General features: G+C 35.2%; 2 protein-coding genes across 3 annotated transcripts in view; one reads left to right on the top strand and one right to left on the bottom strand.

Moving 5' to 3' along the window:
* Positions 1 to 10316, top strand: part of Kctd3 (potassium channel tetramerization domain containing 3) — a 31937-nt gene extending 21621 nt beyond the window's left edge. For both annotated transcript variants that reach the window (XM_048356855.1, XM_048356854.1), the window contains 6 exons: positions 782 to 952; positions 3050 to 3205; positions 4214 to 4310; positions 6711 to 6895; positions 6975 to 7113; positions 8552 to 10316. In XM_048356855.1, the coding sequence (XP_048212812.1) occupies positions 782 to 952; positions 3050 to 3205; positions 4214 to 4310; positions 6711 to 6895; positions 6975 to 7113; positions 8552 to 9113 (1310 nt within the window). In that variant the 3' untranslated portion in view covers positions 9114 to 10316. The remainder of the gene's footprint in view (positions 1 to 781; positions 953 to 3049; positions 3206 to 4213; positions 4311 to 6710; positions 6896 to 6974; positions 7114 to 8551) is intronic.
* A 4276-nt stretch (positions 10317 to 14592) lies between these two features.
* The window catches only part of Ush2a (usherin), a 618626-nt gene continuing 615004 nt past the window's right edge, over positions 14593 to 18214 (bottom strand). The window contains exons 70-71 of the mRNA XM_048356772.1: positions 17211 to 17432; positions 14593 to 14682 (exon numbers count right to left, since the gene is read on the bottom strand). Coding sequence (XP_048212729.1) covers positions 14593 to 14682; positions 17211 to 17432 — 312 coding nt within the window. The remainder of the gene's footprint in view (positions 14683 to 17210; positions 17433 to 18214) is intronic.

Genomic DNA, 18214 nt, shown 5'->3' with positions numbered 1-18214 from the left:
GGCATGGTGGCTCATGTCTGTAAGCCCAGCTACTCAGGAGGCAGAGACTGTGTTGAGAAGACAACACAAACGAAATAGAAGGTAAATCTCATCTCAGTGCGCTAGGCATACACACATGTGATGTAATACCACTACACCAGGAAGCATGGGGATGAGAGTTATGGTCCAGGGTTAGAATATAAGAAACTACCTGGAAAGTGACTGTAGCCACAAGGGTCTCAGGGTATGACTCAGATGATAGAATGTCTGCCTAGCAAGCATTAGTCTATGTGAGATCAAATCTCAGCCGTATCACCAAAACACAGAAAGGACAAAGAAAATGGAGTCATCTTCCAGGTTAGCTGTATTTCCAATGGCATGCTCTTTTCCCTTTGATATTTTCAGGTGACACAGAAAGAATGGCTGGAAGAACTGTTATGTTCTGTATTTGTGAAATTTTTTTTTTCAATGTAAGTCACCGAGCTCCTTTTTCCCTTTAAATTTTTGTTGGGGTCTGGGCACTTATTTAAAAAAGCCATTTGTAATCATGACTTGCTGAGAGACAAGGTAGATAAGTGTGATGTAAGCAGTTTGTTTTTATTCACAGACCATGGTTTCAGTTTTGGTTTTTGTGTGACAGTCTTGCTACATAGCACGGCTGGCTCTAACTCACAATTCTCCAGCTTCAACCTTCTGAGTACTGAGATTATAAATGTGTGCTACTGTAGCCTTCCTAAGTTAATAATTTTTCAAGGACAGTTTTCATAACCTAACACACTGCCTTTCACCTTGGACTCTCCAGGTGTCAGTGGTAACTGGATTGAGATCGCCTATGGTACGAGCTCTGGAGCAGTACGTGTGATTGTGCAGCACCCCGAGACAGTGGGCTCAGGTCCTCAGCTTTTCCAGACTTTCACAGTTCACCGAAGTCCTGTTACGAAGATCATGCTGTCAGAAAAGCATCTTGTGTCAGGTAAAGTAACAATTCAATCTGAGAACAAATTCTCTGTAAAAGTTGGGCTTTGTTATTTTCTATATGTCTACAAATTAAATGAAGGAAAGGAGAGTATTTTTTAGGGAGAAAACAGTACTAAATACTGAAAGAAATTGTAGGAAGATTTAGTAACTGAAGAAGTCCTAGGATTGTTTTCAAAGATTCCTTTGATTTCAGAAGTATAGTGTTTCTTTTGTTGTCTAATTTTCACTCATGCCTATTGGCTTCCCCTCCAGTTCTGGCATTTGGTGGTTAACTGGAGGTAAGAGTTTCATGGATTTGTCTGTTTGGGCAGGCTTTGAGCCACCATAGTCTCTACCATGGCCTGCCTTTTTGCTTATCTGTATTCTAGATCCTATTCACCTGTTAAATTTTTTTTCCTAACTTCCCACCCACTTTCTCTTGCTCCTGCCCCAGTGACTTAGAACTTTTGTTTTTGATTTTTCTGTTGTTGTTAATTTTAAATGTTTCCCCTCTTTCAGGCAACTTGTATGGCTACCTTCTTATCATTGAGGTCCCGGTTCACATATCCCCAATGAGGTCTTCTTGGCTACCACTCCCGTTTAGCCAAACCCTCTGTCCAAAAATAGCTCTCTAATAGTATCTCATTTGTTTCCTTCACGTGGTATTTATTTGCTCAACATCTGTCTCCCTATTCTACATTATAAGTTTTCCAGCTACAGCAACTTGTGTTCTCCACTCTAGCATAGCTCTTGGCATGTAAAATATACTGAATAGATGTCTAAAATGAGACATTTCAAACTTGTGACAAGATAGGTTGTTTTGTAAGGGTCTTGTGATGTTTTAGTGACAGTGCTTAGTAATTGCTATTATTTTGGTGGTTATAATGAATTGTAAGATGTGCTACCAAGGAATGACTACTGAATGAACTTTGTTTATAATGTAAAAATTCTCTTATGGATTTGAAATTTTAGCAGCTAAGTTGGTCAAGAAAAAAAAGTCGAGTTTATTTAAAATCTGGAGTATTTTATATAATCCCAAGTATGCCACCTGGTGGACATAAGCAACAATGTAATCACATTCTTTTTCTGAACTGTCCTAATGCCTGAAATTAAGACGTTGTATAATGATTAACAAAAATTGTCTTAATTACCCAATTGAACTAATATTATTTAAATTGTTTTTCTGAATCCTCGAAACAGTAGTAAAAACAGGAAACTTCATGAGATTGATTAAACAGTTTAGGAATAAATATCTCTTTGCTTTTTTAATCTATAAAATAGGCATTTAAAAATTATGATTTTTGCTACATAAGAACAAAAAGTGTGTAGGTGTTACTTGTTGCTATTTGTAAAAATTAAATTTCTTTTTAAAGTTTGTTTTACAATATATAACACATTTGTTCAATGAAAAATGGTATGTATATAGAAGTCTTAAACACTATCTTAGAAGTTATTAATTTACTCATTGACAAATAACAACAGATTTTCTCTAATGATAAATTAGTGTTTTGAAATTAAGAAATGCCAGAAAATATACTTCTTATATTAGTGATACTATTTATAGTATAGGTTTTTTTTTTTTTTTTTAAGTAAGAGTACTTATTCAGATAGAAAGGATAATGGATATAGGTTGGAAGAAATTTTATTTTATATACTTCATTCAAAAAATAAAGTAATGCTCTGTTTTGGTATAGAATCTTCATTTTATCTAATGTTATTAGGAGTGAGAATAAATAGTTGATCACTACATATTTTACAAATGCAAATAGTAATTTTTCAGTAACTCCTACTATGGACTTATTTAACATTTATGTAACTCAAGCAGAAAGTTTCCATGTTGGACAAAAGAAGCTAGGCCATTATTCACTGTGTAGTTTGGCCATCAAAAGCATAGTAACACCTCATCTTTTCAGCAAGTTAAAATGTATTCACTTTTGTCACCCCTTAGCTAGACGCAACAAATTTAAGGTAAATATATCATTTGCTTCTTAAATGATAGTATAGGCTGTTAATGGAGATCAGAATGAGAAAGTTAAACTGAGTTTAGAAGAGTATTTTGGTGGGCCCTTGTAATCTGTAGATAGTAATGGTCTGTGATCGCCTTCTCTCCTAGTCTGTGCAGATAATAATCATGTACGAACATGGACAGTGACACGATTCAGAGGCATGATCTCTACGCAGCCAGGTTCCACTCCTTTAGCCTCATTCAAGATACTGTCTTTGGAGGAGACAGAAAGTCACGGCAGCTACTCCTCTGGAAACGACATAGGTGAGAATTTTCAGACATTTCCAGGTGTTTCAGATGAAATGTTTTATCCACATTACAAATCTGAAAATGAGTCTAAAGTGTGAAATTTTCATTGAAATCAGAAATTTAGCACAGATTTTGTTCGCTTTAGGGTCTCTGAATTCACAAAATGATATCAGTAAAGCTTTTTCCCTGGGGCTGGGAATATGGCCTAGTGGCGAGAGTGCTTGCCTCGTATACATGAGGCCCTGGGTTCGATTCCTCAGCACCACATATACAGAATATGGCCAGAAGTGGCGCTGTGGCTCAAGTGGCAGAGTGCTAGCCTTGAGCAAAAAAGAAGCCAGGGACAGTGCTCAGGCCCTGAGTTCACGGCCTAGGACTGGCCAAAAAAAAAAAAAAAAAAGCTTTTTCCCTGTTTTTATTTATCTTATTACTTCCTTATTTATATAATGCCATCTTCAGCTGTTAATCTATTTTTGTTTATAGTATTGATGCTGTATACATCTGAAACTTAATAGTTTTTCTTGTTAATTACTGAAATAAAATTTGAAGCTAGAAAAGAGCTAGTGTTTTATATAATCAGAGCCATTTTAGTGGCTTTATAATATCTACTAGGAAAACATGCAGCATTTTTTTCAGTAATGTGCTTGAATTCCAGCAGAAGAACCCAAGCAAAAAGAGGGAAAAGGAAAATTTGAGCATATCTTCAAAGAAAATAAGTATTTTAACAAGTTTCCTTGTCTGGTTAATAGAGCCTTAAGAAAATGAATGCACTCAGCTTTTAAAACCTTAATGATAAAATAAAATTTTGAAATAGGGTATATTTAAGACTTTTCTAATGCACATTAGAGTGCTTTTATCATTCCATATTATTTCATTTTGTATGTGGTTTGACTTGTAATTAAATGCTGTATTGCTAGCTTAAGAAATTCTTTTGGGGACTAGGATATTAGTATTAATGTTCCTTTTGTAAAGTGATACAAGTTAAATTTTATTTATTTTTTTATTTGCTGTTTTCTGATCAAGGGCCATTTGGAGAACGAGATGATCAACAGGTGTTTATCCAGAAAGTTGTTCCTATCACAAACAAACTATTCGTAAGACTGTCATCTACTGGGAAAAGGTAATATTTTATTGTAATTATACTTACACTAAGAACTTGCTTTATTTCTTTGAAAACATTTATAGTTTGTTACATTCATTAAGTATTAAGTTAATATTAAAGAAATGCACTTAGTTTTTATTCTCTACGATTTAAAATTTTTAATAGAACAGGAACACATTGAAATTCTTTCATGGCCAAATACAACTACTTACTAAGCTTTTCCTTTAAAATCTTTGATTTCTTCCTAGAGGGGCTAGAATTTAAGTACTTTCTGTCCCATCCTGTTCAGTTCTATATGCATTGTTTATATCTCTCAGATAAAATATATTGCAGATTACCTGAGAATGTCCCTGTATAGAATAAAAATGATAGCTTTAAACCTTGATGAAGAATAACAAGTTATATAATCTTGGCACAATTTTGTGAACCCACATCTAATTTCTGTCTTCATGAGAAGAGGAATCCTGTCTGTGTGTTCTCAGTGTTTGCACAGCGTGCCTGCTTCCTTGTGTGGCACTGCAGTATTTTCCTTCTGAAATGATTTCTAATCAAACTTCAAGTGAAGAATATAGTGAAGACAGATAAACTAAGTTCTATACTTCCTTCTGTTAGCTGTGTAAAGTCACCTTGTTAGGTTGTGTCCCTTAGCCTCGGTTTGTTTTTCCTTATTTTTTTTTTTAAAGAAGGTTCAACTATGCAGACAATATGTCATAGGATAAAATGACTTTAAAATATAAAATATTTTATGATCCTGACTGTAACTGAATACAAGTTGCCTTCCTTTTCCTTTTGCATTTGAACTTTTACTTCCTTTAAAATTGTAGCCTCAGATTGAGCTTTCACAATTCTTTTTCAAAACAAGTTTTTTTGCATGTTAAACAAGAAGCAAATTACATTCCTACCTACTGTCCGTTCACCAAGTTGCTTTTCATTTGAATGCTGCTGATGCTCTTGAGGGCTTTAAAGATAAATTTTCTTTCCATCAAAGTTCATAGTACATTGTAGTCACTAGCAACCGATAAATGAATTAATTCCAGAAATTGATTTTTATGTACTTAAGCTATCTTTTGACAGCCTTCTGTTTTTTAATTGAAGAAAACCTAATTAGGAGCTTCAAGCTACTACATTCCATGTAGATGGAAAACAAATTATTATCTCACAAACTGTTATGAGTCACCGATTTAGTGTTCAGTGCATATTTGGTAAAAAACAAAAATAACAACAACAACAACAAAATACCCAGCCAAATGCTTATTAAAATTGGTGTAAGACTTTCCAGCCATGTAGTACCTCTTCCCATGGTCAATTTTTGTCTCTCTTCTGTTATTATAGACACTGGCAGTATGTTGTCATCAGCTGTTTTTGCATGCCAAAATGGTATCTTTTCATTTTAAAATTTATGATTCCTCTGGGCAAACTGTAGTTACACAAATAACAATCGAGGTGACTTTTCAGTTGATGAAGCTTTTATGAAACTGCTGTGAAGCAGAGCTTGCTCTTTAAAGTTCTGGCTCTTAGTGGAAGGGAAATTGAAAGTGTTTTATTTGAAAGTAAGCAAGGCCACTTCTTGTGGAGAATTTTGAAGGAAAAATTCTAAGGAATCTGTCCTATAGAGGGGAATAAGCAAATTTATATTTATGTTTGTGCACATGTGAAGTCACTAACCTATTACTATATGTGATCCTTCCCTTTCTCCCTCCTTCCTTTGTTCCTTCCTTTTTCATACTGGAGTGAATTCAGAGTCTTGTACTTGCTTGCCAGGTACTCTACTACTTGATACCCCAGCTTATGTGGATTACCTAATACTAATCTTTATTTTCAGATAATTTTCTTCATCCCTGATGTGACGTAAGCTAAGATAAATAGTTGGCTACAGTACAATTCAGCTAACTCTCATGTGACTGGGGAAATCATTTGCTTACATTATCCCTTGGTTTCCTCATTTGTCAGGATGGATAATAATTGTTCATGTTATTTTATCATGTTTGAAAATCAGTGAGGTACCTGTTTTAGATATGCTTTGATGAAATATATTCAAAGAACATATACTGTATGCCATCTATGTATTTTTCTGGTTTCATATTTTTAAACTTTTCAAGTCTTCATGGATTTTTCAAAATTTGGCATGATTTCTGTCTGCTTGTTTTCAGCTTTGTTTTTCATGGCTTACTTTTAAACCTTATTAAGACTTTTCGGGCTTTGTGGTTTAATTATTTGCCTTCAGTCAGCTAAAGCATTGGTGTATATGACTCTTTTCCCAAAGAAGCAAGAATTGTAATATCCTCTTACTGACATCTCTTGACCCTTTTAAGTCTGCTTTCGATATTAATTCCACTGTCACATTGCCATTAATTAAAAATCTTACTTGTAAAATGGTATTGTTTCCCATAGTTTACAGTCATCTACTATTTTTTACAGAATTTGTGAGATTCAAGCTGTCGACTGTACTACAATATCCTCCTTTACAGTGAGAGAATGTGAGGGCTCCAGTAGGATGGGCTCCAGGCCAAGGCGCTACTTGTTTACAGGCCATACGAACGGTAGCATTCAAATGTGGGACCTGACCACTGCTATGGATATGGTGAACAAAAGTGAAGAGAAGGGTAGGTTCCCATGAGAAAGATGCTTGGCTTGAGTACAAGCTTGACATACATGGTTCTAAGGAGTGTTTGTTTTCCTCAGATGTAGGAGGTCCGACTGAAGAAGAGCTCCTGAAGTTACTAGACCAGTGTGACTTGAGCACGTCCCGCTGTGCCACTCCTAACATTAGTCCAGCCACTTCCGTTGTTCAGCAGAGCCGCCTGCGAGAATCAAATTCCAGGTAGTTTAAAGCATTGAGTAGTAGAGCTGAAGCTGAATCGATTGCTTTAGGGAACATTGATCGACATATTTTAATTACAGATGTTACAAAGGCTATTTTTTCAAAGTACATATTTAGTTAAAACTTTACATTGGTATGTAATATTTAAAATTTGAATGTATCTGTCATCCATACGCATATTTCATTCTTAACATAGTAAAGATTTTTTTCTTTTTTGCTTTGCCCTCTCTTGGTGGGAGTGAGTGCTAGAGAATGAACCCAGGACTTTACGCGTGCTAAGCATGCATTCTCTTGCCGAACTAGATGCCTCCCTCATTTTACCTCAGTTCAACTTGAGAATTACTTTCTTAGAATGCCTATTATGTGATCAAGCATTCATTCAAAATTAGGAAAATTACATATCTGCTTGGGTAGTAGTAGTAAGAGACTTATTCCTTATTCATGTATTTATTTCATGTAGTTTTGACCAAACAGTGAAAACAAATAATAAAAATTTTAAAAATACACATTAAGCAAAAATTTGGGATTTCTGCATCTGTATTGTGCAACTCAGTTCATGTGTACCACATTATGGTCAATTGTGTTTAAGTTGTTGTGTGACCTAATGTTTCCTTGCCCTTAATTTTTGTGAAAATATGCCTTTAAAAAGCAAGATCAAGGGGCTGGGAATATGGCCTAGTGGCAAGAGTGCTTGCCTCATATACATGAAGCCCTGGGTTTGATTCCCCAGCACCACATATATAGAAAACGGCCAGAAGTGGCGCTGTGGCTCAAGTGGCAGAGTGCTAGCCTTGAGCAAAAAGTGCTCAGGCCCTGAGTCCAAGGCCCAGGACTGGCAAAAAAAAATAAATAAATAAAAGCAAGATCAAAGTTAGTGTGGTTAACTTATGTGATGAAATGAAAGTTTTAAGTTTCTGCAAGGTGCTATGATTATAGTGGAAGTTGGGCCATGTTAAAGGAAAAAAATGAATCAAGCATCTGCAGTTCAGTGTTGAACTCTACGAATCCTGAGCTCTCTGGGTTTTCCTCAGTAGCGGTCTCCCTGAAACTGTGTCTGTGTCAATAATAAGAGTCTACTGTGCATGGAGTTACAGTGCCCATTGCCTCAGGGACAGCATTACACCGACCAGTGTAGTGATAAGAGTATGCCTTTTATTTTAGCATATTAACAAATTGCAAACTGAAGAACAGAGGGATAAATAGTAGATTGATTGCTTATTGGTTTATTTTCAACTCTTGAAAGTGTGTTTTGAATGAATATGTATGTATGGCATTATTTACATTGGTAAAGATATATCGGCTATCTGATCAGTATAATTTTATAGAAAGAAATGTAGATATAATATACCTTTTATTTACCTATAGTTTTAGCTAATGGATATGTTCTAGAGAAAGTCAAGTGAGACCTGAACTGTAATTCTTCAAACCTGTATTTCAGCCTCCAGCTCCAGCACCATGAAACCATTCACGAAGCAGCTACTTATGGCTCTGTGAGGCCTTATAGAGAGAGTCCTTTGTTAGCCAGAGCCAGAAGGACCGAGAGCTTTCACAGTTACAGGGACTTCCAGACGATTAATCTGAACAGAAATGTGGAAAGAGCTGTCCCTGAAAATGGTAACTTGGGTCCAATACAAGCTGATATGAAAGGGGCAACAGGAGAATGTAATGTATCTGAGAGAAAGTCTCCTGGAACAGAAATGAAAAATCTGAAGGAATTAGAAAGTGGACCTGAAGTGCATAAAACAATGGAAGGTTTTTCAGAGTCCAAGAAAAGATTATCCGAAGATGATAATGAAAATAAAGTGGAACTAAGGAAGAGAGGAGGATTTGAAGGGGGCGGATTCCTCGGAAGAAAGAAAGCTCCTCATCTGGCGTCCTCCCCGAGCACTTCTGATGGTGGAACGGACTCTCCCGGTACGGCATCCCCGTCTCCTACAAAGACCACTCCGTCTCCTCGGCATAAGAAGAGTGATTCCTCCGGTCAGGAGTACAGCTTGTGAAAACTGACCAACATGAATAGGAGTTTTATTACATCTAGAAGAAAACTAAACACTTCATGAATTTTTTTTTAACACTAAAATTTTACGAACTAAAATTGGACTTCATTTAGTATCTTTTTAGCAGAATTACCTGAAATAAAGAGATACAACCATTATAACCTCTTGACATTTTGTAATTTTGGTTGTTTTTTTTTTTTTTAGTTTCACAAGCGTGTCTAAGAGATCATGTCTAAAGCAGGAAACACTTTAATGCAAAGTAAACACTTGAGTGTTTAGCGCCTCACTGTTGATTTGTCATCATAGTTCCATGTCTTACTGGACAGTGCCCCTGTGATCATTATCCCTGAGAACTGACTCCTAATCTTCATATGCCTGAGAACTGACTATTGTTCATCTTCCTATGCCTGAGCCGTGTCTTGCAATGCTTTCTTCAGTGAATCATGTGATTCTTCGTGGAACTTAGGCTTCCAACGCTTATTGTGATTGCAGTGTAGTTACCAGGAATTTGATGAGGTGCTATGTTTGTGAAAAAAAATACATTGTAATTCAGAAACACTAATGATGTTGAATAACACATTCCAGTGTGTGTAGTAAGACCTTTAGGATTATTTTATTTTAATTGTGGGTCGTTTTCTGAATCTCATTGTTGGAAGTTCTTAAATTTTAGCATGTATAACCAATATTCAAGGCTAAAAGTCTATAAAAACATTCTTCTAAGTTGGAGCAACTGTGTTTAAAAGTTGAAGTAAAATAGTTATCAAGGCAAAACTTTGAGTCTCCAGAAGGGAAAAAAAATCTCAGTTACTAACTTATTTCATTTGCTTTAGGAGCCACCATATTTTTTTTTCACTATTAGTGATCAAAATATGTAAATGTGGCCATTTTGTTATACTTATGCACTCTAATTCTAAATTTTTTATTAAAGGTTTAAACTTGTAAAAAAGATTTTAACTTCTCAGAGAAAGAAAAAATTTTCATATATCATTCATTTAATTAGATTGTTTTTCAAGTTTCTGAAAATAAGGTGAATGTAAATTTAAGCCACATTAAGCATTTGTTGATGAATAATGTATATATCCCATTCCAAGAAGTATAAGTGAGTGAAGCTGAAATTCTTTAAAGTTTACTATATTGTCAATGGTCTTCAAAAATTCTCTTGTATTTATTTATCAATTAAACCAAATAAAAATGATTAAGCAATGAGTTTGTAATTATGAATATTGAAATAACCTTTCTGTTATGTGTTTCTGTTTTTTCTTTCTATAATAATGAGGTAGAATTTAATATAAAAATGGGTTATAAATGAAGTTAGGCAAATTATAATCATAGAGGACTATTTTGGCCATTTTCCTTACTCTAATTCGTATCACTCATTTTCCCTACTGTCATATTTTCATCCATGAGCAAATAAGAAAATTAAAATGGAATATTGAATATTTACTAGGAATAAGAGACTAAAAAAAAAAGACAAACTAATCCATAGATTATATTATAGTACATGTTTACTCTTGCTCATTACTTTCATGTACAGGAATTTAAACATCGGTATTAAAGCAGAGATTTGAGTTCATACCTTATAAGTACCTTATAAGTTTGAGCACATTATCACTTGCCTGAATTTTTTTTTTTTTTTTTTGGGGCCAGTCCTGGGCGTTGGACTCAGGGCCTGAGCACTGTCCCTGGCTTCTTCCCGCTCAAGGCTAGCACTCTGCCACTTGAGCCACAGCGCCGCTTCTGGCCGTTTTTTCTGTATATGTGGTGCTGGGGACTCGAACCTAGGGCCTCGTGTATCTGAGGCAGGCACTCTTGCCACTAGGCTATATCCCCAGCCCCACTTGCCTGAATTTTTTCATTATACTTGCATCATTAAGGATGTTGTGACTAGAAAAAAAGTAGTTGATGTGTGTCTCCACTACATTTTCATTTTCATAAAAAATGAGAATTCTCATGTCACAGAGTTGTTCAAGTCATTCTGTGCTGATTCTAGATCCTGTATTTATCATAGCACACTGGTAGGAATTGTTCTTATTTTACAGATGCTAACACTGAGACCCTCAGGATAAAAGAACCCAGTCTTCAGTTTGAATCTTATATAGTTAGGACTTATATTTTGAAAAAAGGTACCACAGTTAATTTTAAACACTGAGAACATATCCACAACATCTGATTTTCTTAAGTGCTTATGCTAAGAGTATTTTTTATATATGCACTAAATGAAATGATTCACATTTACATGTTTATTAAATAATTTTTAGATTAATTTTCATGGTATTTGTGTATTGGGAACAAATTACCATTCCTATGTAATGTAATTGAGTTTCCTTATCGCTGAGTTATTTCACTGGCCTATGTTTACAGGCTGTTTCAGTGGAATTATTTTTATATAAAGGCCAACATGAACATTACACCAGTATAAGGTACTGCAGCAAAATTTTATTTAAATTCTCCACTCACTGGAAGTTATAGCCGTAAGCAATAATTACTATGGCTTCTAAAAACGTAACTGTTCTCTTTACAAATAGCTAATGCTAGTAATGACAAAACATGCTGGGGGAGTGTTACCTGGGCTGTTGATAGGCCATTAGTCAGAGGAAATGTAGAACAGATTTAAGAGTTTGCAGACCAATCATTTTTTGCTGTGTTAGGGGGAAGTGAGAAGCCATTTCCTGTTCAGAGCATACTGCTTTCTGTACAGGATTTCTTCCAGGTTGCTTAGTTTCTTAGTGACACCTGTGAGATGTTAAAATCCAGATGCCGTAGTCCCTCTCGACTCTTGAACTAAAATCACTGCAGTGGCGCTACAAAGTTTGTGTAGATCTACGTAGTCTATTGTAGTTTGGCATGCAATGCCACTTAAACTAGTAAAACAGAATGTTAGGATTCAAGTAAGATTTGGAGTATTGGAGGGGGTGCTGTTTGGGGTGAAGCCACACCACCTGTCCACTCTGATTGATAGGGTCAAAATGCAAATGAGACCACTGATTTTAATAACTAGATGATTATATGGACAGGAAGGTAAAACCCCTACTGCTCTCTATTTTTAAAGTTTATAAAGTATATAGTAATAAAGTAGTAAGATGTTCAAAACCAATCATGAGCTCTGTCTTGTGAATTCACCGGAAGTGTGGATGTGGGTGCAAATCACTAGGAAATGCCACTTCTTCCCTCTACACTTGCAAACAGAACTCACTTGACTCATTTGCCCTAGCTCTAGACAACTCACTGATCCAGGATCAGCGAATGAAAATGAAGACCAGAGAACTAGCCAACCCTGTGTTTCCATTTCACAAAGTGGAAACTTTTGGCAAGAAAAGATGTAATTTGTGCAGTCACTGCCTAATCTACATGATTTGTTGTCGGTGTTTCAGACTTGTTCATAGTGGTTGTGACATGCAGAACAGTTTAATACTAGTCTGTGTTTTTGACACTGATGGCTGACAAGTTTTGTCTAGGAGTTAGTCTGAGGAACTCCTCTCCCACAGATCTGGGTAGCTGTGGTACCTTCTCAAAGCCCTCTGACTGTGGGACTATGGTATACAGTGTAGTTCATAGTTTTCATCCAGAGAAAGTGAACTTATTCCTTACTTTGTAAATTGCTGTCTCAGCTTTGCAGAAATCTCTGTGCCCTCAAGAAACAGATTCACAAAATGCTGTCAGGTTAGTTTACAGTATGTGAGAAAACTTCAAGATATTTCATAGAATGATTAAAACCCTTTAAGAATTAATGAAGAGTGCTGGGTGATTCTGGCTCACATCTATAATCCTAGCTACTCAGAAGGCTGAGATCTGAGGATCGTGGCTCAAAGCCAGCCTGGCAGGAAAGTCTGTGAGACTTTTATCTACTATTAACCACCTGAAAATGAAGTGGAGTCGGGGCTTAAGTGGTAGAGTGCTAGCCTTGAGCTGAAGAGCTCAGGGACAGTGCCCAGGCCCAGAGTTCCAGCCCTATAACCTACAAAAAAAAAAAGAAAGAAAAAAGAAAGAAAAAGAGTCTTAAGAGTCTTACATTGTTTTCTAAGAAGAACAAAGTTAAATATTTATGCTGATGACTTGAGAAAAAATTGCCATAGGATTTAGGATTTTATTAATAGCTTCATCATCCAAACAGGAACTTTTGAATCATAGATATTGGTTCTGATAGTCTGGGGGTATTGCCCAAGAGGTAAAATACCTTCTAGCCAAGTGTATGGCCTTAATTCAAACCCCTACAATGCCAAATAACATTTGATCAATTTATATTATAGGCATGTATGGAAACATAATGAAACTCATACAGTTGATATTCTCTTAAAAATTATGTAGCCAACTCTTACTCTAGGACAAGTAATAAGATCTGAAAATGAAGGGGTTATAGTTCATATTAATATGAGACATTATGTATATATACACACATACATGTGCATACTTTTGTGCTTATGTGAATTTCAAAACTAGAAGGAGTACAAATAAAAATTTACTTCCATGAATGCTAACTGTTGTGAGTAGAACAGTTGTGCTGAGATGAAAATGTCAGAAGTCCTTAGCATTCAATGAATTGACAAAATTTTGTGAAAAACACAGATTGGAATTTCAAAGTTTTGTATAAAATATGTGAAACAACAGCATTAGTGGATGTGAAGGTATTTCCTTTGAAACAACTAGTTTTTTTGTAAGTTATCTGTTATTCCTTAGATCTTCTAAAGATAGATGAATGAAAGAATGGAAATGCATGAGGCTTAGTGAATGATTAACCCCAAACTGTGTAGTTAAGTGCAATCTGTAGCCAAGTGTGTATCTGCAAGGCTGTGTGTTTCTGACCTGGCACGACCTGAGATTAGGTTTCACTTGCAGCTCAGATGAACCATTCCTTCTGGGGTTCTGTCTGCCCTGAAATGACAGACAGAAGGAAGCAGCTGTCATGCCCTGTCACAAGACCTGCCTCATTGTCAAACCAGAAACATTTCAGGAGTGATTTTTTTCCCTCCCTGAGGGAGCCTGTATTACAGTTGGAAATCAAGGCCTTATGCTTATAACTTGGTTTGCTTGGCTGGCAGGCTACCATTTGAGTCATACCTCTAGCCTGACTTCATACTGGTCATTTTGGAGATGAGTTTTATGGACTTTTTCTACCTGCACTGGCTTCCAAGCTTCATCCTCCAAATCTCACCTTCCTAAGACACTAGGATATAGTCTCAAACCACTGGCTTATTCTAACAGCTGGGGAATGCCCACAATTTACCACTGGTAAGTCGTTAACTGATGGTATTATCACTAAAATCAAGCAAACATTACACGCTTCATCATACTCAAAATAGCACAAAACAATGTTTTCCAGGAATTATTATCCGTAATTTCAGGCTGCTTCTTAAATCTTTGTCAGAAAATGGCTCTAATTTCTTTACAGAGTACTATGGGGAAACTTATTTTCAACACTGGTGTCAGTGACAATCCAAGAGGAATGAGCAGCATCCATGGGTTAGGCCATGAAAGCCTCCATTCTTCACAGGTGGGTGTCCGTGAACGTGGTGCGTTCTTTGCTCACTGAGCTGAAGCCCTTGATGGCATTCATCAGGTCCTCTTCATCCACATACTGAAAGGGAAGCCCGTCAACACCATTGGTTATGGGAGATACCGTCAATACTTAAGGCGTGTAAGAATTACTTACTATATATGTATTCACAGCCTAATAGCCTATGTTTAACCCTAATGTGTGGTTAAAGACAATCCTTTAAATCACCGTATTGAAAATGAGCAAATCCAGAGTGTGATTTGAGTTTATATTGATATCTTAACCATTTCAAGCCTCAGTTTTCTCATCTGTAAAGTTGGAAGGAGATGAATAAATGGAAAAGCTGATGCAAATTATTGTTACCTACTGCTTCATTCTCCATTACTGTATTTCATGTATATTTACTAGGTTCATAATTTTGTTAAAATTTTATAATAGAGTGACTTGCCACGTATTGGACCTTCAAAAATGTTGAAGCCTTTTGATTCAAAGAATGCTGTCAATTAACACCATAACAAAGAAAAAAGACAACATAGTGAAATAATCAGAAATAGAAGCTTTGGAATCAAATGATATTTGGAGATCCCGGCCCCTCAAAAAGATTATTTATGTACCATTGTTTATAAGTTTCATCATGTTGAATAAGCATGAAGGACTGCATAAATATATATAATCTATATAATATATTTATAATTAAAAATAATGTACTATTATATTCTATAACATACCCTATATGAATACATTATATATTAACATCTATATAATATTTATATTTAATATTTATCTGTTTAAAAATAATAAAATATAATTAATATGTTTATGTTATATATTAATATATGGTATATTCATATACATTACATATATTATATGTTATATAATATATTATACAATATATAAATATAAGATGTATTATAGATAACTATAATATATTATTTATGTATAATATATGTAATAAGTATATCTATTAAAATGTATAATATAAAATATAAAAATATATTATACATTGTATGTAATTAGATATATAATATACTGGCATAATATATGATATATACTGATATATATTAGATATTATTTTAATATATTTAACATATATTATATAATTATAATATTAATATATAAATAATATTATTTAATACATATATGTTATATAATTATATATTTTGTAGTATGTATAATTTGTATAATATATGTGTATATAATATGTATATTATGTATAATATATAATTATGTATAACATACATTACATAATAATTATATGTAATGATTATATATTATATATGATTATGTAGATATAATTATATAATATAAAATTATATATAATTATATAATATGTTATCTTATATATAAGTATATAGTATAATATACTTTATATTTTATACTAATATATATTACTATACTACAAATAAATATTTATTTTATAATAATTATAAAGAAATACGTATTTTTAAATATATACTATTAAGTCATATGTAATGCATATGATGCAATAATATATAACACACTGGTATTTGTGAGTATATTACTATATTAAATGTGTGTTTGTGTGTATGTGTGTATGTGTGTGTGTGTGAGAGAGAGATAGGGAACCAGGAGTCAAAGGATTCCCTTTGTCATTTGCCATTTTCATGGAAAGATTCTTAAGAGGCATTCACTTATCAGTGAAGAAAGATGAGAAAAACAGAAGCAGATTTTTGAAAGAAATGGAGGTGAATAATTCTGCCTTCAAGACATAACAGTAGCTAAGGTCTTACTTACCTCTTTGTTATCTACTTAGAATCATCTTCAGGCAGATATCTATACAGCTAGCATCAAGATGAAGCTCAGTGGTTGGTAAAAATCTAGGGTTTTAGTTCCCTTTCCCACAAGAAGGGTCACAGCAAATATTAGAAAATCTTATCTAAGGTTATCTCTCAAAGATAATATTGTATCTTTTAAAGATAATAAAGTGATCCTTTAAAGAATCAATTATTTATACCACTTAAATAAAATTATGAAAGATAAAACTCATAATAGTAAGTAACACCACTATTTATCCTAATTTCCTGAAGATTTTTTAAAAATCATTTTAGCTGGGCGCTGGTTGCTCATAATTGTAATCCTAGCTACTTAGGAGGCTGAGATCTAAGGATCACAGTTTGAATCCAGCCGGGGCAGAAGATTCCATGAGACACTTATCTTCAATAAACTTCTGAGAAAAAACTGGAAGTGGAGCCGCACTTGCCTTGAGCCCAGAGATTCAAGGACAGCACCTACACTGAATTCACGTCCCAGGACCAAGAACAAAAGAAATCATTTTAATCTGTTGAGAGATAGGCTAGTAAGAAAGAGATAATATTCCTCCCCCTCCTCCCCCTTTTGTAAGAGAACCAGGTACTTGCATTTTCTGGCTTATGTTAGTTCAGTGCCAATGTTTTCTGACCCTTCCTCTTCAAATGAAGAAAGTATAGCCTGTCCTGCTCTGCTGTTTCATGTGTAACAAAAGAATGCTTGACAATTTCAGTACCATTGGCTAATAAGTTGGTTACAAGATAATTGGGCAGGTGCTTGGAAAGATGCAGAGTGCTTCTCAACTGTTTAGCAAAGGCTTCTGGGTGGGGGAATCAACTCACCAGACCCCTGCTGTGGCCCATGATGGTTTCCCACAGTGACTCATCAGTCAAGACTTTCTTGTCTTGAATGTCCATGAGCTGGCTGACACTGCGGTGGAGAGAACTCTGCGAATAGGACTGGCTTAGTTGGCTCTGACTTGGAATACGCAGTACAGACATGCTCGGGTTGCTCCTTATACTCCCAGGGGTCCCAGTTCTGGGAATTTTGGTGTCAGCTAATCCCTGGAAAGGAAATTACCATCCGTGATTAACATCTAAAGAAAATGGAAAATAGACCTGAGAGATGGCATGGAACTCCAGCTAGCACAGTGCCAATGAAGGGAATGACTTCAGAGGCTTCTGCGGAACTCAGCCGCTGTAATCCCCTAGAATATTAATGTCTAGGTTTCTTGGTAAGGATTAAATAATGATCTCCTATTGGTATTCGATGGCCACTGCTCTTGGTTTAGGATGCTCATGTTGTTGTCCCTGTGGAGCAAATGCTTGTCAACCAGTTGGATGAAGAGGTTGGAGGATGATTTACAAGATGATCTCTTCATACCTCGTACATGTTGGTATACAGTCTGCCTCCTAAAAACAACCCCTCTACACAGCAAACAAGGTTTTCTCATGGTTGCTCACTAAATAGGATTTTATTCTTCACAGTACTAATTTTCCCCTTCATTTCTTATTTTCTGATCTTCCTCTCATTATAGAAGTCTGGTCTCCAGATTAAATCAGATAACAGCATGACAAAGTTACTCCTTGATGAGGACCTAGAATATGCTATGAGATACTCTAGCTATTCTAAACTTCCAAAGTTTCTAGGTTAGCTGGTGTAAGCAATGAAATGTTCTTGCTTCTCAGTCTGAATACATGCAACACACGTTGGTACCTCAAAGTGCATGGTGTAACTTTTCAGAGTGACATTGCTGGACACATCAGATATATCAGCCACAGAATCAAACTGAGAAAAAAAAAAGGAAAACCATTAAAATAGTTTTAGGAATTTACAACCGAGATGG

This window comes from Perognathus longimembris, chromosome 11 (assembly GCF_023159225.1).
Source record: "Perognathus longimembris pacificus isolate PPM17 chromosome 11, ASM2315922v1, whole genome shotgun sequence".
Lineage (NCBI taxonomy): Eukaryota > Metazoa > Chordata > Mammalia > Rodentia > Heteromyidae > Perognathus > Perognathus longimembris.
The sequence above is the reverse complement of the archived record's forward strand: the minus strand, read 5'-3'. Positions and strand labels throughout refer to the sequence as shown.